Source organism: Lutra lutra, chromosome 17 (genome assembly GCF_902655055.1).
Source record: "Lutra lutra chromosome 17, mLutLut1.2, whole genome shotgun sequence".
In the NCBI taxonomy this organism is placed as follows: domain Eukaryota; kingdom Metazoa; phylum Chordata; class Mammalia; order Carnivora; family Mustelidae; genus Lutra; species Lutra lutra.
The window spans coordinates 11,716,571-11,738,735 of record NC_062294.1 but is presented as its reverse complement, the minus strand read 5'-3'; the positions used below and the strand labels follow the sequence as shown (position 1 = coordinate 11,738,735).

Genomic DNA, 22,165 nt, shown 5'->3' with positions numbered 1-22,165 from the left:
TGCCCAGGAAAGGGACTGCCACCTCAAGGTTTGCAGATAACAGCTTGGTGCACGGGGATATAACGGGGAGCTCCGCAGGCAGGCACCCTACAGCTCTCTGACCACAGCACCATGGCCTTCCTCTGGCTTCTCTCCTGCTGCGCCCTCCTGAGCACAGCCTTCGGTGAGTTCGGGGCAAGCAGAGGCCGGGAGGGAGGTCTCTGCCCCCCTACCCCCGCTGGGGCCAGAAGGGGCAACGGGGTCCCTGCTCCCTGTTCAGCTGCCAGCGGTGCTGTGAGCCTGAGCGGGTCTCTCTCCCCCTCTGAGCCTCACCAGCCCCACTGCCACAATGGGACCAGGATGGGACCAGTCAAGCCAGGGCAAGGCCACCAGGAGGACAGGGAGGCCAAGTCCAGAGGGAGTGAAAATTCTTCTGAACAGCTAGTGGCTCCCAGTCAGGCTCAGAGGACGAGCAGGCGGGCAAGTGAGGCTTGGCCTTCACCAGCCCTTCGGGACCCTCGAACCCAGCACTTTGAAGCTTGCGTTCATGGAGCCCTTAATCTGTGCCAGGAACAGAGCAAGTTCCTGCTTTGCCTGCTGAGTCTTCTTGCAGCATTCTTCCTTCCTTCCTTCCTTCCTTTCTTTTTTTAAGGATTTATTTCTTTATTTGAGAGAGAATTTGAGTGAGGGGAGGGGCAGAGGGAGAGAGAGACAGAGTGAGGCAGACTACTCTGAGCATAGAGCCAGACAGGGGGCCAGACCTCAGGACCCCGAGATCAAGACCTGAGCTGAAATCCAGAGTCGGATGTCCAACCCAGGCACCCCGTCTTCCTGCATCCGTATCCCAGCTCTGTGAGGGTAGCAGCTGTACGATCCCCTCTCTGCAGATGGAACGATGCTCAGAACAGTAAGGCTAGCCAGTGGTGGGGCTGGGCCCACACCCCCAGACCCCTGCCTCCAGCCCGTGCTTGGGCCCGGCCACCCCCTTGCAGCCAACCTGCTGGGCTTGTCTGGGCTGAAGCACACCATCAGACTGAGTTGTCCCTGGGGGTTTCTGGGAGAGTGGGGAGCCCGGGCCCCCATCCCTTACCCCATGCTCCCACCCCCAGGCTGCGGGGTTCCTGCCATCCACCCCGTGCTGAGTGGCCTGTCCCGGATCGTCAATGGGGAGGACGCAGTCCCGGGCTCCTGGCCCTGGCAGGTGTCCCTGCAGGTAAGGGGGGAGTTCTACCCCTGAGTGGGGGACACACTGGGGTACTGGCCCACCTGGGGTCAGCCCGGGGGGCTGCTGGTGTCCAGCCAACACAGACCCCTCCCCGTCTTCCTCCAGGACAGCACTGGCTTCCACTTCTGCGGGGGCTCCCTCATCAGCGAGGACTGGGTGGTCACTGCCGCCCACTGCGGGGTCAGGTGAGGACCCTGGGTCCCCAGGAAACCCCTAAGTCGGGGGCAGACTCTCAGCCCCCTGAGGGCTGGACCTTTAACTCCTTGTGCCTCAGTTTCCTTGTTTGGGAACATGTAGAAAACCCGACTCGTGCCAGTCTCCCAGGGTCCTCGGAAGGAAACACCCGCTGTACACCTGTAGGCGCAGGTGTTCCGGGGACAGTTACTAATATTTTGAGGTCCTATCTCTGGATCAACAACTAGGAGCACAGGCACGCAGGTACACACGCTAACACACGCAGCCTGCACCCTGCTGTGTGTGCCCCCTGCCTCACAGCAGGTCCCCCCTTCTCTCTCGGGCCCGCTCCAGAACCTCCCACCGGGTCTGGGCTGGGGAGTTTGACCAGGGCTCCGATGCTGAGGACATCCAAGTGCTGAAGATTGCCAAGGTATGGTGGCCTGGAGTCCAGGTGTGACCCTGGGGTGGAGCGGGGGGCAGGCCCTGGGGTGTGTGGTGCCCAGGCTAATGCCTGAACACCCCCAGCTGCTCCCAACCCCCGCGGGATCCCGTTGTGACAGGGCAAAGCAGAAAGCAGGGTGTCCTGGGCCTGGCCCCAGGCTCCTGGGGCCGCAGAAGGGTTGCCATGTTGAAGACAGAAGCACTGGGGTGATCCGGGGTGGCCCAGCCCCCTGGTTCGGCCCCGTGTCAGCCTCTTCCCGGACCCCAACCACAGCCACCCGCCCCTGCCCCCGCAGGTCTTCAAGAACCCCAAGTTCAACATGTTCACAGTTAACAACGACATCACCCTGCTGAAGTTGGCCACGCCCGCCCGCTTCTCCCAGACCGTGTCCCCCGTGTGCCTGCCCAATGAGAGCGACGACTTCCCTGCGGGGACCCTGTGCGCCACCACTGGCTGGGGCCTGACCAAACACACCAGTGAGCGCCCTCCAGCTGGGTGGGTGGGAGACGGGGGGCCGGGCTGCGGTCACTGACCGCCACCCCTATCCTTCCAGATGCCAACACCCCTGACAGGCTTCAGCAGGCGACCCTGCCCCTCCTGTCCAACACCGAGTGCAAGAAGTTCTGGGGCAACAAGATCACCAACCTCATGGTCTGCGCCGGGGCCAGTGGCGTGTCCTCCTGCATGGTACGGTCTTCAACTCTCCCTGCGCCCCTTCCCTCCCAGCCCGGCGTGGGTGCCAGCAAAAGCCCAGGTCAGGGGCTTGGCCCGAGAGAGGAGGTAGAAGCCACACGCAGGCCTCTTTAGACGGCCCGACACTCTCTCCCTGGAATTCCCGCTGGAGCTGTCGTAAAGACGCTCAGTTCTCCTGGCCGAACGCCCCCGCGCCCGGGAGCAGTGCCGGGTACAGCCTGGGTAGTGGACCATGGCGCCCAGAGGTCCCCAGACGGGGTCGGGCTCCATGGCCCATGGCTCCATGGCCCACCCGCAGCACCCGTGCTTCCTCCCTGTCAATCACACCAGCTTTATGAGGCGTCTATCACAGGGTCCCAGGCGACGGCCCAGCCTTTCAGGGGCACAAACCACGCAAGGAGCTGCTGGAGCTTCTTTTGTAATCCCTCATAATCCCTCATAATCCCTCCAATAGGCATGTGGCGTGTGTCCACGGGCTGCCAGGCCCTGGTCCGGGCTCTGGAACGACGTCCAGGGGCCCCTGGGCCAGGCCGCCCGGGCTGCCAGATCCAAGCCCCCCGTCTCTCTCCCTGTAGGGCGACTCTGGGGGTCCCCTGGTCTGCCAGAAGGACGGAGCTGGACCCTGGTGGGCATCGTGTCCTGGGGCAGCGGCACCTGTTCCACCTCCACTCCTGGCGTGTACGCCCGCGTCACCGAGCTCATGCCCTGGGTACGGCAGATTCTGGAAGCCAACTGAGTCTCCGGCCTCACCCTGCCATCCCTGCTGACCTGCTCCCACAAAGCCTCAATAAATCAATAAAACACACATTGATCATGTGCTCTCCTGTGTTGGGGCCCCTGAGACCTCATTCTGCTCGTGAACTTGGGTCTCCACTGGGACCAAAGGCGGGAGGTACCTGGAGGTCCTGCCTTTGGCCTTGCTCCCAAGAGATGACATGTGACCACGGCCCCCACTCCTGGCTCCACGCTTCCACCCCGGGAAGCAGCAGGGGCCTGGCCCTCCAAGCCACGCTCAGGGTGCTCAGGGCCCCACCCCGGGGAGTGGGCAGCTGGGGGATGGGCCAGCTGCCGGCTGCACACACCTGTGGTTCCCAGGAGCCTTCCCAGGAGCAGCTGCCCAGGCCTGCCCAGGAACCAGGTGCTCCTCAGCCCAGGGACTCACGATAAGGAAGGGGATGGCGAGGCAGGCTGCGATTGGTGGGCTGGGGAATATAATGAGGGTCCTTCAAGCAGACCCCATTCCACCTCCTGAGTCACACGCCATGACCTTTCTCTGGGCTGTCCTTGGCTTTCTCCTCTTTGGCGGCAGCTCGGGTAAGCGCAAAGTTCAAGGGGCGAGGCAGCCCCACACCAGGCCTCTCCCACCCCCACCCCCGACACCCCCAGAAGCTGGGACCTGCAGGGCCAAGTCATAGCACCTCTCCTCACCTGCCCCACCTGACCCCCCAACGGCCCCGCGGGCTCCCCTCTCAGCCTCTGGGTGCCTCTCCTGGGCTCCCCACTCCTGCTCTGCCTAGAGGTCCCTCGGGCCCCCCAGACTCCACGGGTCATGCTGGACCTGCCTCATCTTGGCCTCCTCGGGTGGCTCAGAATCGGGGGTCATCCAGGCTCCTCCAGCATCCACATCCGTCCCCGAGCCACTGGAGTTCGGCCTCCGGAAGGTCTCCCAGGCCCGTCCCTTTGGCCCTGCCCCTTCCGTTCTCCTGACTCCGGCAGCCTCCTGGGCTTGTGCTGTTCCGGTGGGAATAACACTCCGCTGCTACCGCAGACTCGGGGGCCACGAGAGCACCGGGGACTCAAGCAGGATGTCCCAACCCGAGGACGACCCAGGACCCTGGGTTTGGAGGATGGAGGCTCCTCTTGGGGCACACAGTGGGTTGGGGAGCTGGCTATGTAGAAGTCTCCAGACCCAGGCTTCTAGCTCCGGGCCCCACTTCCGGATGTCCCCAGCCTCCAGGACCCTCCACAAGGGCACCAGGGCAGCCGCCGGCTGGGGCAGCAGGGGCTGGGTGCTGGGTGGCTACAGAGGCCAGAAGTCCAGTTCTTCCGCCTCGGCCCCCGTCCATTGACCAGCTACCCTGGCCCTGGCCCCCAGGCTGCGGGGTCCCTGCCATCCACCCTGAGCTGAGTGGCCTGTCCCGGATCGTCAATGGGGAGGACGCTGTGCCCAGCTCCTGGCCCTGGCAGGTGTCCCTGCAGGTGAGGGGGAAGCTGAGGAGGGGGCGGGTTGGACTGGGAGGGGTCAGGCAGGAGCAGCGAGGCTGACTGTCCCGCTCCCCTCTCCCCAGACCGGCTCGGGCTTACACTTCTGCGGGGGCTCCCTCATCAGCCAGGACTGGGTGCTCACCGCTGCCCACTGCAGGGTCAGGTGAGGCCCGGGCTCGGGCAGCAGGGGCCCCCTGGGTGTCAGGGAACAGCCCTCACTCCCTCCCCAGGCCCCCTCCCAGGCACCGCGCCCTGAAACGGGAAGGGTCTGAGGCCAAGGGCAGGTGGGGAAGACGCTGTTCCTACCTCCTAGCCACAGGCAGAGCCATCACCTGCAGGAGAAAATCCCAACCCTTGTGGCCCCTGCCGCCTCGGACCCCCGCTTGGTCCGGGAGAGCCGCTCTAGTCCAGTGCCTTCGGTGTACAGCTGGGGAGCCAGGCCCCCACGTCCTCGTGGGAGGGAGAGGTTCAGCCGGGGCTTCCCGCAATGGGCGTCGTCCCCGGGCACCCCTCCGGCACCCCGAGCCCCCTCTGCCACCTCCTCTCCCCCCAGGAAGAGCCACCGTGTGGTGGCCGGCGTGTCAGATCTCGGCTCCGATGGCGAGGCTGTCCAGGTGTTGAGGATCGCAAAGGTACCTCGAGGGTGGGTGGGTGGGGAGGCTGCCCCTGGGGGCCCAGGTCGAGGGAGGGGCAAGGTGGGCAGGGTGTGCGGGCACGGATGCCTCACCCCTGCACTTCTCAGTCCAGAGCCTTCTCTCCCAAGGAGAAAGCTCCTTTACAAATACGGAATGCTGCTTCTGATGGTAAGATGAAATTTTGCTCATTGTAGAAAAGCACAAAAGTACAAAAACTAAATACCACCAATGTGTCAATGCCAGTTTCCAGAGATTCTGTCTGTACAGCTCCATCTGTGCTCCTTTCTCAACGACTGCCCGCCTGGCGCGGAGCCCTCTGCGTCTCCAGACCTCTGTCCCCACCTCCCCACGGCAACCCCCAAGTCCTCCGTCTGAGCTCTGCCCAGGCCCCACCACGTCTCCCCAGGTTTTTGAACACCCGCTGTGGGACAGGATTATGGACACCAATGACATCGCCCTGCTGAAGCTGGCCACGCCCGTCCTGCTCTCCAGCGCCGTGTCCCCCGTGTGCCTGCCTGGCGCCAACGCCAGCTTCCCCCCGGGCTCCATCTGTGCCACCACGGGCTGGGGCAAGTCCCAGTACAACTGTGAGTGGCCTTGCAGGGCCTTTTCGGAAGGGAGCCTCATTCTGATTTTGGTCTAAATCCCAAGCATGTAAATCGCAAACCATAAATCTTTCTTTCCTTTATTGAAAATTCTCTTAATGAAAAATCTACGAAACATGCATAGAGGTGACCTTAGGGGCGCCTGGGTGGCTCAGTCGGTTGGGCGACTGCCTCTGGCTGGGGTCAGTTGGAAACCAGTCTCCTGTGGGGCTCCCTGCTCAGCAGAGGGTCTGCTTGTCCCTCTCCCTCTGCCTGCTGCTCCCCCTGCTTCACTCACTCACTCTCTCTCTCAAATAAATAGATAAGATCTTAAAAAGTGGGGGGTGCGGACGCCCGGGTGGCTCATTCGATTAAGAGTCTGCCTTAAGCTCAGGTCATAATCCCAGGGTGCGGCGATTGAGCACCACATCGGGCTCTCGGCTCATCGCGGAGCCTGCTTCCCCTTCTCTCTCTGCCTGCCTGTCTGCCTACTTGTGATCTCTATCTGTCAAATAAATAAATAAATTAAATTAAATCTTGGGGGGGGGAGTATTTTCAGCGCTATGTCATCTAGAAGTGTTGTACAGGTGGTCCAGGTCATCGAGGGGGTCCCCTTCAAACCAGCCCGGCCAGGTAGCTCCTGAGCGCTGCTGAGGGGGTGTGTGGGGGTGAGGACATTGCCCTCACGGAGGCCACAAGCAGGTTCTAGGTGAGCAAACAACTGACAGGCCATCGTGCCCCTAGCCCTGGGCTCAACTCGGTCTCTTCCTTTGGTAACTCACAGCGTAAGGAACTAGTCACTGTAGACAGCTCCACGTCCCGTAAAATGGGGCACTGGTTCCACGCCATTAAATGACCCACAGGGAAACAACAGAAACGATGTTGATGATCCCAGAACACTGAGAAAAGGAGGGGCGGGTAATAGGATGGGGATACGTTTGCCACAAGTAGGGGCCCAGTGACCTCTCGGCAGATCCTGGTGTAGACGCTGGGCTGGGTGCTCCCGTGCGCATGGCACACGGCGCCCCTGTCCTCATGAGGCCCGAGCCTAGTGACAGAGTCACACACCGAAACGACAGAAATATGACGTGGTGAGTCCCATTGTCCAGGCAGGGCAAGGAGAGCGCTGTGGTTCTGGAAGGTGGTCTGGGCTTCAGCCCTGAGCCGGTTTGTCGGGGAAGCTAGGGGTGGCCAGAGGGGTCTCCTCCCGAGGCTTCTGGGCACTGAGCTCCCCAGGCCTGCGTCAGCCCGGGAGAGGCCGGCCAGCGCGAGCGGCACAGGGTCACTGCTCCTGATCCAGCCGCCAGGAGCCTTTGTCTTAGGTCTGTGTGGGCTCGGCATGGAGTTTGTTCCAAATGCTTCCCGGGGGGTAAGCAGGGGCTCTGACCTGTGGGGACAGTGGCCACGGGCGGGGCAGGCTTCCAGAGGGACCCCGTCTCTAGGGCAGAGCCGAGGAGCCACATTTCCAGGAAAGTTGAGAGCCACCAGGTCTGAAGCTTTTCGACGCCCCCGCTGTGTGCGCCCCCCGCCCTGGGGGGTCCCAGCCGAGTGTCCACCTTGGCTGCGAGTGTGAGGAGTCCAAAGTTAGGGTCCACGGCAGGGTCATTTACATTTGCTGCGGTTTTTTTCTTTTTTCCTTCGCTCATTCCAAGCAGGTAGCCCAGCCGACTGTATTTTCCTTGCCTCAGGGACTTTTCCAGAGCAGAAAGAGCTGGAAGTCTCTGGCTCTTTGGGTCTGTTGCAAAAGTAAACTCCTGGCCCAGTGGAGTATAAGAGGAATCTTCTGGAAAGGCAGGGACGGCTCCCCCACTTGCAGAGGCGAGCGTGGGTGAGGCTCGGAGCCCCGAGGTCACGGCTACTCCCACCTGCTGCCACGTCTCCTACTTTGACAGTAAACCAGGCCTGGAGCTGAGCAGCAGCAGCAGCAGCGAGGCCTCCGCGTTGCCTGCCTGAGCCCTTCTCCCTTCTCCTCCACACAGAGGGCTGCCGCAGAGGGTCAGCTCGCCCCAGCTCTCAGCCGGGAGGGGAGGCTCTGACTAGTGTCCCTGGGTCCCGCTGCCGCCCAGAGGGTTGTGACGAAACCGGCCCCGCCCCGCGGCGCCCGGGGGTCTCGAGTGCGTGTGCCGCTTGGCCCGCGGGCCGCCATCCTGGACCCTGACTCGGGACTGCGACACCCCCTCCCCCAACCTCCCAGGGGAACCTGCCCCCCTCAAGCTCCGTGAGAAGCTCCTGTGACTAGAGCCCTGCGCACCTCACCAGCCTTGTGTGTTTTTCCTAAAACCTGCCCACACCTTTGTAAAGTTCCCTTCATTTAAATTCAACTCAATAACCCAATTTTGAGGGGCGCCTGGGTGGCTCAGTGCGATAAAAGCCTCTGCCCTCGGCTCAGGTTATGATCCCAGGGTGCTGGGATCGAGACCCGCATCGGGCTCTCTGCTCAGCAAGGAGCCTGCTTCCCCCTCTCTCTCCACCTCACTCTCTGCCTCCTTGTGATCTCTGTCTGTCAAATAAACAAATAAAATCTAAAAAATAACAAATTAAAAGATAACCCAATTTTGAGGGTGCCACCCGTTTTCCGGCAAGACCGTGACTGATGTAGTGCTTGCCTCCCCGGCCCAATGAACATGGCGTTCTGGGAAGGCGTTGCTCACAGACTGGAGAAGTCCAGGGGTAACCTCTTTGTCAGAGAAGAGGAGACCCCGCTGGCCCACGGGGTGGGGCCGGGGCATCGCCAATTAGCACAGGCAGAGGCCGAAGGACAGGTGGAAACAGGCCCTCGGAGGCAGGTGGCTGTGGCACCGAGTCCCTCCAGGGTCAGCAGTGGTCACAAATCCTGCGGAGTTGGACCAAGCGTGCAGGAGGACACAAGAAGCTGATGACAACCACGAGTCATGAGGGAGACGGACATCAAAACCACAGTGAGATACAGCTCATTTCCATACAGGATGGCAACTAGAAGCCGAAACCAAAAAACCAAAACAAACAAAACAAGCAAACGAACAAACAAAACCCCAGGAAAGAAGAATGAGAAAGGATGTGGAGAAATGGGATCCCTCGCACACTGTCGGTTCCTCAAAAAAAGAAGAACAGATTTACCCCATGATCTCGCAATTCCACCTTGGCGCATACACCCAGAAGAATTCAAAGCAGGTATCTGTACGCCCATGTCTGTACCAACATTATCTACGGTATCTAAGACATGGGAGTAACACACGTCTAACCACAGATGAACACAGAAACAGAAGGTGCTCTATGTAGAGAAGGGAACATCATTCGGCCTTAAAAAGGAAGGAAATCCCGGGGCGCCTGGGTGGCTCAGCGGGGTAAGCCTCTGCCTTCGGCTCAGGTCATGGTGTCAGGGTCCTGGGGTCGAGCCCCGCATCGGGCTCTCTGCTCAGCGGGGAGCCTGCTTCCCTCTCTCGCTCTGCCTGCCTCTCTGCCTACTTGGGATCTCTCTCTCTGTGTCAAATAAATAGATAAAATCTTTAAAAAAGAAAAAAGGAAGGAAATCCCAACACAGGCTACAGCATGGACAAAACTGTAGGGTGTCAGGCTCACTGAAAGAAGCTAGTCACGAAAAGGCAGACTCCGTACGATCCCATTTATAAGTCATCGGACAGCAAGTAGAATGACGGCTGCCTGGGGCTGGCGGGGGAGACAACGGAAGGTTACAGTTTAACAGATGCAGAGCTCCACTGTAGCAAGATGAAGAGAGTTCTGGACGCAGCGGTTATGATGGGAAAGCACTTAACACCACTGATGGAGCTGAACATGGTCCAGACGGCAAATTACCACAATTTGAAAATTAAGAAAACACACAAAAACTGAGATGCTGCTTCCCACCGACCATGATGGCGATGATTTTTTAAAAGGGGAAAAAAAGAGGTTTTGGCAAGGATGTGGAGAAACTGGAATCCTTGCACACTGCTGGAGGGGATAGGAAATTCGGGTAGTCTCTGTGGAAAACGGTATGATGGCTCCTCAAAGAGCTAAACATTGAATCATCCTATGACCTAGCAATTCCCCTCCTAGGTACATATATTCCCTCCAAAGACGAGAGCAGGGATTCAAACAGATACTTGTATGCCAATATTCACAAAGGCCAAAAGCTGGAAACAACCCAAATGTCCATCAGGGGACAAATGGATAAATGAACTGGGCACAGGCACACAGTGGAATATTACTCAGTCACGAAAAAGAACAGAGTACAGCTGTATCCTACAACACGGGTCAACCTTGAAAACATTAGACTCAAAGACACAAGCCGGTCCCCCACCTAGTGCACGATTCCAGTTCCGAGACACATCCATAATGGACAAATCCATAGAGACGTACATTAAATTGAGGTTACCAGGGCTGGGGGAGAGGAAAATTGGCGTTATCCTTCAGGGGACACACTTGAAGTGATGAGAACGTTTTGGGAATAGGGAACATGGTTGTGCAAATTGGGAATGTAATTACTGCCACTGAATTGTACACTTAAAAACGGTGAAAATGGATGGACATTGGGGAGGGTATGTGCTATGGTGAGCGCTGTGGATTGTGTAAGACTGATGAATCACAGACCTGTACCCCTGGGGCAAATAATACATTATAAGTTAATAAAAAAAATTTTTTTTAATGGTGAAAATGGGACATTTCATGTTATATATATTTTAACACAATTTTTAAAAACTAATGCAATAAACCCAAAACCTTTGCTTCATCCACTTGAAATGGGTGAATTGTACGGCCCGTGATTCACACCATACCACCACCACAGACAAGCCTGGAGCCTGACTTTGGGCTTGGAGTCTTACAGAGCCTGACAGACACACAACCCCACCAGGTAAGGAGCTGGTGGGGAAGGAGTGGGGTACTTACTTTAAGCAGACAGAGCAAGGCTGGAGAACTCTGAACCCCCAAATCTCCATGAAGCCCCCCTTGCCAATACAGGTGCTCCCCGCCCCTGTCCGAGGGAGCCAGTCTCCATCTGCACAAATGCTCTGTGCCCACCTGGGGCGGCCGCCTTCTGAGAGAGAGCCAGTTCTCCCCAGAACCTACCCCACCCATCCGCACCCCTACCCCTGCCCATGGCACGAGTTGGTCCTTTCCATTTCCCTGTACCCACACCTTTCACCCTTAAACTTAAGTGGAAGGTGAGACACTGAAGATACAAACAGATGAGAACCAGACCACAGAGCACAGAGCTCTGCCCCCTCCATGCCCCCAACTCCCCACCCCCAGCCTGCAGCAACCACCCCACCCTTTCTCTATGACAAAGCTTTCCCCTGCCACTGCCTGCCTTGGATTTTGTGCCTGAGGCCAGTGATGGGGACAGACCACCTCGCTATGGATAGCAAGACCCCTCCCCACCCGTTCCCCTTGGGGCGATCTTCACCACCTTTCACAAAGGCCAAGCTCCCATGACAGGCCTCCCCCAGGCGTCCCCCCACCAACCCCGTGGGGTACAACGGACGTGGCCTGCATTTCCAGCCAAGAACACAAGTGAATCACAAAACCATTCGGCTGAGTGAAAAGAATCCACATACAAAGACAACAACATATAGTCCGCTTCCGTGTATATCAATTTCTAGAACAGGCAAAACTAATACGTGGTGAAAGAAATCAGAACGGTGGTTGCTGGTTGCCTCAGAGGAGGGATAGCTGGAAAGAGGCATAAGGGAACTTTCTGGAATGATGGCATCATCTTATACCCTGGTTGTGGTGTTTCTTACACTATGGTGTGTGTGTGGGTGTGTGTGTGCCTGGGTGGGTGTGTGTGTGTGTCTCTGTTTGTCCCTCTGCTCACTTAAGACCTGTGCATCGCATCACATGTAAATTATACTTCAATATACGTTATTTTTAATAAAAAGAAGAGTCTGGGATTTGACCTCCTGAGAGGCAGGGCTTCAAGAAGAGGGACCCCTTCACCTAAGGAAACTGACATTTGAGTTTCGGCCTCGAGCAATACCCCAGTCGTAGACCTGTCAGCGGTGGAAGGACGCACTCCCTCCGCGCCTCGCGGAACCTGGACCACCCCCCACCGCGCCCCGCACAACCCCCACCAGAAGCCAGATTCTAGGAGGCAGCCTGGCAGGGACTGGCTCAGGGCCTGCTGTCCCCAGCAAAGCGCAGGCGTCCCTGGAAAGAGCGTTCCCATGCTGTTTGTTGCCACGGCGCCCTCGGAGCCGGTCATCCTGAGACACCCGCCCCCCTTTTCCAGGAATTTCTTCAGCACCGCCCGCCAAACACACCAGCTGCTGCGCCCTTGCAACGAGGTGACCCGCGCGGTTAGCCTTCCTGAGATGGCCCGCCACCCGCAACCAGGGCCATACCTTCTCCCTTGGGGTGTGCAGGAGTAGAGACGGGTGCGCTCCAGGAGCCCAGGACGCAGGGTTCCAAACCCGAGGGTGGGAAGTTAGAAATAGCGACAAATGGAAACCAGGGAAATACTCGATACGGTCAGCTTCGTTGGCTGAACAGCCGGGTCCGGACACCCGGAGGCTCAGCCTGGGACCCCGACGACTTGGCTGCTTGTCCCAGGCCTCAACGCGCGAGGGCGGAGGAGCCCCGCGTCGTGAAAGGACCGGAAGGGCGCGGGCCAAGGGGTCTTTCCTCGGGCTCTGGGGTGGCGACGCGGCAGGCTGGAGGGCCTCGGGCCCCGCCCCCCGCAGGAGTGCGCGCACGTGCGGCCCGCCCTCCCCGCCGCCACCTGCAGCTGCGCGCCTTCCCACACCTCCGCCGCCCGTGCGCGAGGGGCGCGGGCTGGGCGGGGTCCCGGCGCTCCGAGGCCGCGGCCCCACCCCCACCCGCGGCGCCCCTCCCACCTTGGGTCCTGCGGGCCCTCCGACCGCGGCCACCTCGCTTTCCGACAGGTGGAACGACGCACCCAGAGGCTGCAGCATCGCGGTCAGCGGCTCCCGACCGCGTCTTCAATAGGGCCCCGCCTCGGTCCCCCAGCCCGCGCCCCCGGCCTCCTGCCTTCCAGACTCACGAGTGCCCTCGGCCTCCAGAGCGTGGCAAGTCGCTCTTGTCATTGCCTCGGCTTGGGCACAGTCCCCGAGGCGCACTCCACCTGCTCCTATAACTTATAGGATGTCCCCTCTGGGTGAGGCCCTCCTGCCTTGGTATTAACCATGATAACTCCTTAGCCGGTGGGAATGTACATTTTACTCCCCCCCCCCCCCCCGCCTTTTCAGTAAATTCTCCCGCTCCTGTCCCCATGCATGCTTCCTAAAAGCAGGAGAAATCTGTGTTTCTTTTCTTTTGTCCCAGCCCGCTCTGGGCCTGGTAAACTAGGCTGGAAAGGATGAACGGGCTTGCACGGATAGCAGGGTCTCACAGAGGGGGCCACCCTCCGCCTCCTGTTTTGTGCCCTGCTTTCCCACCTGATACAGTGTGGCCACCCCTCGCTGTCATTAGACAGTCTTCTAGAATGCAGAAAGGGCACCGATAGGAATTTCAAGAAGGAGTACAGAGGACCAACCGACATGGATTGTGCGTTAGGCCGGGTCCTAGCGCAGTCCTTTCATAATGCCGACAAGCATCCCCATTTTACTACTTAGAAACAAAACCAGAGAGGTCACATAACCTGCCCAAGTCTGCACAGCTGTTCTGTGCGGAGCCCTGTACTGCGGAGCACGCTACCGTCAGTGCGACGGAAATGAAAAGCAGCCACGAGTTACCATTTTCCTTGCGTGTTTTGCGGGACTCACGCTGTACCTCCCGCTCGCACCCTCACCCTCAAATTTCTCCTTCCCTGGATTCTTAAGTGCTGAGCAAGGGCCCCACTGTCCACCTGTCACCCAAACCAGAAGCAGTCCTCCTTGCCTGCCCCGCCCAACTCCCATTTCCTCCTGCCTGACCCAGTCTCCACCAGTTCTCACTGAGAGCATAACCCCAGGAGGCGCCATGCTCCATTCCAGGGGTCCGTGGCATCTGGGTAAAGAGACACGGCCTGGTGTGCACAGGCAGTGGGTGGCTTGCCCCCCTGAGCCACGCTGCACATAGCCCAAGTGACCACCCCAGATGCTGAACAGACCCTCACAGAGCCTTCTTGACCATCCCCAAGGCCAAAGGAACATTCTCAGCCCTGGCCGGCTGCGCCTTGGTCCCCACTCCTCCTCCCTCCTTGACCACACTGCCCAGGGCTTTAGAATAACTAACACACTAACACACCAACTCAGTTACTTGTCCAAGGTTCTCCAGCCCATGAGAGAGTAGGCTGGGGCTCCAACCATGCCCAGGCCTGGCTGCTGTCCCAAAGTCCCTTCCTGGAAGAGGAAGCCCAAGTTCTCTGAGCTCTTCTCCGTGGCTACCTTGTTTGGAACCACCTTTGCCCTTGACCCAGACCCAAGCAGGACCCTGGGCCACAGCTGCTGCCATCACACACCCCGATGCCAGCCCTGCTCTGGCACATTCTACCTCCGCGGGCACATGCCCAGGAAAGGGACTGCCACCTCAAGGTTTGCAGATAACAGCTTGGTGCACGGGGATATAACGGGGAGCTCCGCAGGCAGGCACCCTACAGCTCTCTGACCACAGCACCATGGCCTTCCTCTGGCTTCTCTCCTGCTGCGCCCTCCTGAGCACAGCCTTCGGTGAGTTCGGGGCAAGCAGAGGCCGGGAGGGAGGTCTCTGCCCCCCTACCCCGCTGGGGCCAGAAGGGGCAACGGGGTCCCTGCTCCCTGTTCAGCTGCACGCGGTGCTGTGAGCCTGAGCGGGTCTCTCTCCCCCTCTGAGCCTCACCAGCCCCACTGCCACAATGGGACCAGGATGGGACCAGTCAAGCCAGGGCAAGGCCACCAGGAGGACAGGGAGGCCAAGTCCAGAGGGAGTGAAAATTCTTCTGAACAGCTAGTGGCTCCCAGTCAGGCTCAGAGGACGAGCAGGCGGGCAAGTGAGGCTTGGCCTTCACCAGCCCTTCGGGACCCTCGAACCCAGCACTTTGAAGCTTGCGTTCATGGAGCCCTTAATCTGTGCCAGGAACAGAGCAAGTTCCTGCTTTGCCTGCTGAGTCTTCTTGCAGCATTCTTCCTTCCTTCCTTCCTTCCTTTCTTTTTTTTAAGGATTTATTTATTTATTTGAGAGAGAATTTGAGTGAGGGGAGGGGCAGAGGGAGAGAGAGACAGAGTGAGGCAGACTACTCTGAGCATAGAGCCAGACAGGGGGCCAGACCTCAGGACCCCGAGATCAAGACCTGAGCTGAAATCCAGAGTCGGATGTCCAACCCAGGCACCCCGTCTTCCTGCATCCGTATCCCAGCTCTGTGAGGGTAGCAGCTGTACGATCCCCTCTCTGCAGATGGAACGATGCTCAGAACAGTAAGGCTAGCCAGTGGTGGGGCTGGGCCCACACCCCCAGACCCCTGCCTCCAGCCCGTGCTTGGGCCCGGCCACCCCCTTGCAGCCAACCTGCTGGGCTTGTCTGGGCTGAAGCACACCATCAGACTGAGTTGTCCCTGGGGGTTTCTGGGAGAGTGGGGAGCCCGGGCCCCCATCCCTTACCCCATGCTCCCACCCCCAGGCTGCGGGGTTCCTGCCATCCACCCCGTGCTGAGTGGCCTGTCCCGGATCGTCAATGGGGAGGACGCTTTGTCCCGGGCTCCTGGCCCTGGCAGGTTGTCCCTGCAGGTAAGGGGGGAGTTCTACCCCTGAGTGGGGGACCACATGGGGTACTGGCCCACCTGGGGTCAGCCCGGGGGGCTGCTGGTGTCCAGCCAACACAGACCCCTCCCCGTCTTCCTCCAGGACAGCACTGGCTTCCACTTCTGCGGGGGCTCCCTCATCAGCGAGGACTGGGTGGTCACTGCCGCCCACTGCGGGGTCAGGTGAGGACCCTGGGTCCCCAGGAAACCCCTAAGTCGGGGGCAGACTCTCAGCCCCCTGAGGGCTGGACCTTTAACTCCTTGTGCCTCAGTTTCCTTGTTTGGGAACATGTAGAAAACCCGACTCGTGCCAGTCTCCCAAGGGTCCTCGGGAAGGAAACACCCGCTGTACACCTGTAGGCGCAGGTGTTCCGGGGACAGTTACTAATATTTTGAGGTCCTATCTCTGGATCAACAACTAGGAGCACAGGCACGCAGGTACACACGCTAACACACGCAGCCTGCACCTGCTGTGTGTGCCCCCTGCCTCACAGCAGGTCCCCCCTTCTCTCTCGGGCCCTCTCCAGAACCTCCCACCGGGTCGTGGCTGGGGAGTTTGACCAGGGCTCCGATGCTGAGGACATCCAAGTGCTGAAGATTGCCAAGGTATGGTGGCCTGGAGTCCAGGTGTGACCCTGGGGTGGAGCGGGGGGCAGGCCCTGGGGTGTGGGTGCCCAGGCTAATGCTCCTGAACACCCCCAGCTGCCTCCCAACCTCCGCGGGATCCCGTTGTGACAGGGCAAAGCAGAAAGGCAGGGTGTCCTGGGCCTGGCCCCAGGCTCCTGGGGCCGCAGAAGGGTTGCATGTTGAAGACAGAAGCACTGGGTGATCCGGGGTGGCCCAGCCCCCTGGTTCGGCCCGTGTCAGCCTCTTCCCGGACCCCAACCACAGCCACCCGCCCCTGCCCCCGCAGGTCTTCAAGAACCCCAAGTTCAACATGTTCACAGTTAACAACGACATCACCCTGCTGAAGTTGGCCACGCTCCGCCCGCTTCTCCCAGACCGTGTCCCCCGTGTGCCTGCCCAATGAGAGCGACGACTTCCCTGCGGGGACCCTGTGCGCCACCACTGGCTGGGGCCTGACCCAAAACACCAGTGAGCGCCCTCCAGCTGGGTGGGTGGAGACGGGGGGCCGGGCTGCGGTCACTGACCGCCACCCCTATCCTTCCAGATGCCAACACCCCTGACAGGCTTCAGCAGGCGACCCTTGCCCCTCCTGTCCAACACCGAGTGCAAGAAGTTCTGGGGCAACAAGATCACCAACCTCATGGTCCTGCGCCGGGGCCAGTGGCCGTGTCCTCCTGCATGGTACGGTCTTCAACTCTCCCTGCGCCCTTCCCTCCCCAGCCGGCGTGGGTGCCAGCAAAAAGGCCCAGGTCAGGGGCTTGGCCCGAGAGAGGAGGTAGAAGCCACAACGCAGGCCTCTTTAGACGGCCCGACACTCTCTCCCTGGAATTCCCGCTGGAGCTGTCGTAAAGCCGCTCAGTTCTCCTGGCCGAACGCCCCGCGCCCGGGAGCAGCTGCCGGGTACAGCCTGGGTAGTGGACCATGGCGCCCAGAGGTCCCCCAGACGGGGTCGGGCTCCATGGCCCATGGCTCATGGCCCACCCGCAGCACCCGTGCTTCCTCCCTGTCAATCACACCAGCTTTATGAGGGTCTATCACAGGGTCCCAGGCGACGGCCCAGGCTTTCAGGGGCACAAACCACGCAAGGAGCTGCTGGAGCTTCTTTTGTAATCCCTCATAATCCCTCATAATCCCTCCAATAGGCATGTGCCGTGTGTCCACGGGCTGCCAGGCCCTGGTCCGGGCTCTGGAACGACGTCCAGGGGCCCCTGGGCCAGGCCGCCCGGGCTGCCAGATCCAAGCCCCCCGTCTCTCTCCCTGTAGGGCGACTCTGGGGGTCCCCTGGTCTGCCAGAAGGACGGAGCCTGGACCCTGGTGGGCATCGTGTCCTGGGGCAGCGGCACCTGTTCCACCTCCACTCCTGGCGTGTACGCCCGCGTCACCGAGCTCATGCCCTGGGTACGGCAGATTCTGGAAGCCAACTGAGTCTCCGGCCTCACCCTGCCATCCCTGCTGACCTGCTCCCACAAAGCCTCAATAAATCAATAAAACACACATTGATCATGTGCTCTCCTGTGTTGGGGCCCCTGAGACATCATTCTGCTCGTGAACTTGGGTCTCCACTGGGAACAAAGGCGGGAGGGGTACCTGGAGGTCCTGCCTTTGGCTTGCTCCCAAGAGATGACATGTGACCACGGCCCCCACTCCTGGCTCCACGCTTCCACCCCGGGAAGCAGCAGGGGCTGGCCCTCCAAGCCACGCTCAGGGTGCTCAGGGCCCCCACCCCGGGGAGTGGGCAAGCTGGGGATGGGCCAGCTGCCGGCCCTGCACACACCTGTGGTTCCCAGGAGCCTTCCCAGGAGCAGCTGCCCAGGCCTGCCAGGAACCAGGTGCTCCTCAGCCCAGGGACTCACGATAAGGAAGGGGATGGCGAGGCAGGCTGCGATTGGTGGGCTGGGGAATATAATGAGGGTCCTTCAAGCAGACCCCATTCCACCTCCTGAGTCACACGCCATGACCTTTCTCTGGGCTGTCCTTGGCTTTCTCCTCTTTGGCGGCAGCTCGGGTAAGCGCAAAGTTCAAGGGGCGAGGCAGCCCCACACCAGGCCTCTCCCACCCCCAACACCGACACCCCCAGAAGCTGGGACCTGCAGGGCCAAGTCATAGCACCTCTCCTCACCTGCCCCACCTGACCCCCCAACGGCCCCGCGGGCTCCCCTCTCAGCCTCTGGGTGCCTCTCCTGGGCTCCCCACTCCTGCTCTGCCTAGAGGTCCCTCGGGCCCCCCAGACTCCACGGGTCATGCTGGACCTGCCTCATCTTGGCCTCCTCGGGTGGCTCAGAATCGGGGGTCATCCAGGCTCCTCCAGCATCCACATCCGTCCCCGAGCCACTGGAGTTCGGCCTCCGGAAGGTCTCCCAGGGCCCGTCCCTTTGGCCCTGCCCCTTCCGTTCTCCTGACTCCGGCAGCCTCCTGGGCTTGTGCTGTTCCGGTGGGAATAACACTCCGCTGCTACCGCAGACTCGGGGGCCACGAGAGCACCGGGGACTCAAGCAGGATGTCCCAACCCGAGGACGACCCAGGACCCTGGGTTTGGAGGATGGAGGCTCCTCTGGGGCACACAGTGGGTTGGGGAGCTGGCTATGTAGAAGTTCTCCAGACCCAGGCTTCTAGCTCCGGGCCCCACTTCCGGTGTCCCCAGCCTCCAGGACCCTCCACAAGGGCACCAGGGCAGCCGCCGGCTGGGGCAGCAGGGGCTGGGTGCTGGGTGGCTACAGAGGCCAGAAGTCCAGTTCTTCCGCCTCGGCCCCCGTCCATTGACCAGCTACCCTGGCCCTGGCCCCCAGGCTGCGGGGTCCCTGCCATCCACCCTGAGCTGAGTGGCCTGTCCCGGATCGTCAATGGGGAGGACGCTGTGCCCAGCTCCTGGCCCTGGCAGGTGTCCCTGCAGGTGAGGGGGAAGCTGAGGAGGGGGCGGGTTGGACTGGGAGGGGTCAGGCAGGAGCAGCGAGGCTGACTGTCCCGCTCCCCTCTCCCCAGACCGGCTCGGGCTTACACTTCTGCGGGGGCTCCCTCATCAGCCAGGACTGGGTGCTCACCGCTGCCACTGCAGGGTCAGGTGAGGCCCGGGCTCGGGCAGCAGGGGCCCCCTGGGTGTCAGGGAACAGCCCTCACTCCCTCCCCAGGCCCCCTCCCAGGCACCGCGCCCTGAACGGGAAGGGTCTGAGGCCAAGGGCAGGTGGGGAAGACGCTGTTCCTACCTCCTAGCCACAGGCAGAGCCATCACCTGCAGGAGAAAATCCCAACCCTTGTGGCCCCTGCCCGCCTCGGACCCCCGCTTGGTCCGGGAGAGCCGCTCTAGTCCAGTGCCTTCGGTTGTACAGCTGGGGAGACAGGCCCCCACGTCCTCGTGGGAGGGAGAGGTTCAGCCGGGGCTTCCCGCAATGGGCGTCGTCCCCGGGCACCCCTCCGGCACCCCGAGCCCCCTCTGCCACCTCCTCTCCCCCCAGGAAGAGCCACCGTGTGGTGGCCGGCGTGTCAGATCTCGGCTCGATGGCGAGGCTGTCCAGGTGTGAGGATCGCAAAGGTACCTCGAGGGTGGGTGGGTGGGGAGGCTGCCCCTGGGGGCCCAGGTCGAGGGAGGGGCAAGGTGGGCAGGGTGTGCGGGCACGGATGCCTCACCCCTGCACTTCTCAGTCCAGAGCCTTCTCTCCCAAGGAGAAAGCTCCTTTACAAATACGGAGTGCTGCTTCTGATGGTAAGATGAAATTTTGCTCATTGTAGAAAAGCACAAAAGTACAAAAACTAAATACCACCAATGTGTCAAATGCCAGTTTCCAGAGATTCTGTCTGTACAGCTCCATCTGTGCTCCTTTCTCAACGACTGCCCGCCTGGCGCGAAGCCCTCTGCGTCTCCAGACCTCTGTCCCCACCTCCCCACGGCAACCCCCAAGTCCTCCGTCTGAGCTCTGCCCAGGCCCCACCACGTCTCCCCAGGTTTTTGAATACCCGCTGTGGGACAGGATTATGGACACCAATGACATCGCCCTGCTGAAGCTGGCCACGCCCGTCCTGCTCTCCAGCGCCGTGTCCCCCGTGTGCCTGCCTGGCGCCAACGCCAGCTTCCCCCCGGGCTCCATCTGTGCCACACGGGCTGGGGCAAGTCCCAGTACAACTGTGAGTGGCCTTGCAGGGCCTTTTCGGAAGGGAGCCTCATTCTGATTTTGGTCTAAATCCCAAGCATGTAAATCGCAAACCATAAATCTTTCTTTCCTTTATTGAAAATTCTCTTAATGAAAAATCTACGAAACATGCATAGAGGGACCTTAGGGGCGCCTGGGTGGCTCAGTCGGTTGGGCGACTGCCTCTGGCTGGGGTCAGTTGGAAACCAGTCTCCTGTGGGGCTCCCTGCTCAGCAGAGGGTCTGCTTGTCCCTCTCCCTCTGCCTGCTGCTCCCCCTGCTTTGCTCTCTGTCTCTCAAATAAATAGATGAGCTCTTAAAAAGTTGGAGGGTGGGGACGCCTGGGTGGCTCATTCGATTAAGAGTCTGCCTTTGACTCAGGTCATGATTCCAGGGTCCTGGGATCGAGTCCTGAATGTGGTTCCCTGCTCAGCAGGAAGCCTGCTTCTTCCTCTCCCTCTGCCTGCCATTCCCCCTGCTTCTGCTTTCTCTGTCAAATAAATAAATAAAATACTTAAAAAAAAAAAAAGATCAGCTTAAGCACTCTGTCCTTGAAGACCAGCTTGTGGAGAAGCATGGAAGCACCGGCAAGTGTGGCCCCCCTCACTGCCATGCCCCACCTCCCGGCCCGACTTCTCTCCTGACTTGAGGCCAGTGTCTGTGTGTGGCACTGTCCAGGGGGTCGGGGCGGGGGAGGGCCCTGACCCCTCCGGGCCTGCTGTGTCCCTCCAGCCTACAAGATCCCCAACAAGCTGCAGCAGGCGGCCCTGCCCCTCCTGTCCAACGCCGACTGCATGAAGTTCTGGGGCAGCAAGATCACGGACGTGATGGTTTGCGCGGGCGCTAGCGGCGTGTCCTCCTGCTCGGTATGGCCTGGCTCTGCCACCCTGGTGCTCCCCCTTGGACCTCATGCCACCCCCGCTCAGCCCAGAGGGCAGGTCCTCTCTGTCCGTGTCTTGGCCCCCTCAATCAGGCCAGCTGCCCAAACCCCAGCCCAGACCTGGACCCGCAGGAGCAGGGGCCTCTGCCCGAGGGCTCTCTCTGGCCTGGGCATGCCTCAGTCCCCTCACGCCAGCCCCCGGGAGCCAGGAGTTTGTAGCCCGTTGCACAGGCACTGGCCGGGTCAGAGGGTTGGCCACCTGCCCCAGGCCCTCCGGGAGTTGGTGACGGAGCTGGGGCTGCAGTGGGGCCCACATTGAAGGGTCTCCTGCTCAGTCACCGTGCCCAGGCGTGTCATTTCTCTGCACAGAACCTGGGCTGGGGCAGGTCAGGGCACACTGGGGCCTTGGCACCCCACTTTGGGCTTGGAAACTAGTCCTTTGTCCTCCTGCAGGGCGACTCTGGGGGCCCCCTGGTCTGCCAGAACGACGGAGTTTGGACCCTGGTGGGCATCGTGTCCTGGGGCAGTAGCTGGTGCAACCCATTCTCACCAGGGGTGTACACCCGCGTCACCAAGTTCATTCCCTGGGTTCGTGAGGTTCTGGAGGCCAACTGAACCCCTGCCCCACCCCCCAACTCCTGCAAAACCCAAATAAAAGCCTGAAAGCAACCACATGCCTTTTTCTGTCTGTGTCATCGCCAGGGTGCTGAGGGGTGGGAGGATGGCTGCCTTCACTGGGGTCCCCGCTATGGAGGGTTGACAGATCCTGCCCTTCTTCTTAGGGGTAGGAGATCGGGGCCCAAGGTCACGTGCAGGACAGTCAGGGCTAGGAGCAGCAGTTCCTGAAACCCAGGGCAAGGGCCCTGTGGATCCCCAAGTCCCAACTTAGAGGCCAAGTCTGTGTGTAATTCAAGTAAGACGCTCTGGAATAAGTCCCTGGGTGAAATTATGAGCTTCTAAGAGCAAAGCT

The 22,165-nt window shown here is 60.4% G+C and overlaps 2 protein-coding genes and 1 pseudogene across 2 annotated transcripts; all 3 read left to right on the top strand.

Annotated features, from left to right (window-relative positions):
- The first annotated feature begins 71 nt into the window (after positions 1 to 71).
- LOC125089504 (chymotrypsinogen 2-like) lies at positions 72 to 3,321 on the top strand. Its single transcript, XM_047711733.1, is given in 8 exon segments — positions 72 to 163; positions 1,089 to 1,192; positions 1,310 to 1,389; positions 1,733 to 1,811; positions 2,119 to 2,299; positions 2,377 to 2,510; positions 3,092 to 3,128; positions 3,131 to 3,321. Coding segments are annotated over 8 exon segments (789 nt in total). The 5' UTR covers positions 72 to 111; the 3' UTR covers positions 3,253 to 3,321.
- Positions 3,322 to 3,506: 185 nt separating this feature from the next.
- Positions 3,507 to 21,956, top strand: LOC125089503 (chymotrypsinogen B-like). The gene is made up of 7 exons (XM_047711732.1): positions 3,507 to 3,830; positions 4,612 to 4,715; positions 4,805 to 4,884; positions 5,275 to 5,353; positions 5,763 to 5,943; positions 21,048 to 21,181; positions 21,649 to 21,956. The coding sequence occupies exons 1-7, from the start codon at positions 3,692 to 3,694 to the stop codon at positions 21,808 to 21,810; spliced, it is 879 nt and encodes a 292-aa protein (XP_047567688.1). The 5' UTR covers positions 3,507 to 3,691; the 3' UTR covers positions 21,811 to 21,956.
- On the top strand, positions 14,456 to 17,689 carry LOC125089508 (chymotrypsinogen 2-like; annotated as a pseudogene).
- Positions 21,957 to 22,165: the final 209 nt, after the last annotated feature.

Excerpts from the sequence above, each read along its gene's own strand:
- LOC125089503 (XM_047711732.1), top strand. The coding sequence starts at position 3,692 with ATGGCGAGGCAGGCTGCGATTGGTGGGCTGGGGAATATAATGAGGGTC. Across the intron at positions 4,885-5,274 it reads GCTGCCCACTGCAGGGTCAG|GAAGAGCCACCGTGTGGTGG; the intron begins GTGAGGCCCGGG and ends CTCTCCCCCCAG. Across the intron at positions 5,354-5,762 it reads AGGTGTTGAGGATCGCAAAG|GTTTTTGAACACCCGCTGTG; the intron begins GTACCTCGAGGG and ends ACGTCTCCCCAG.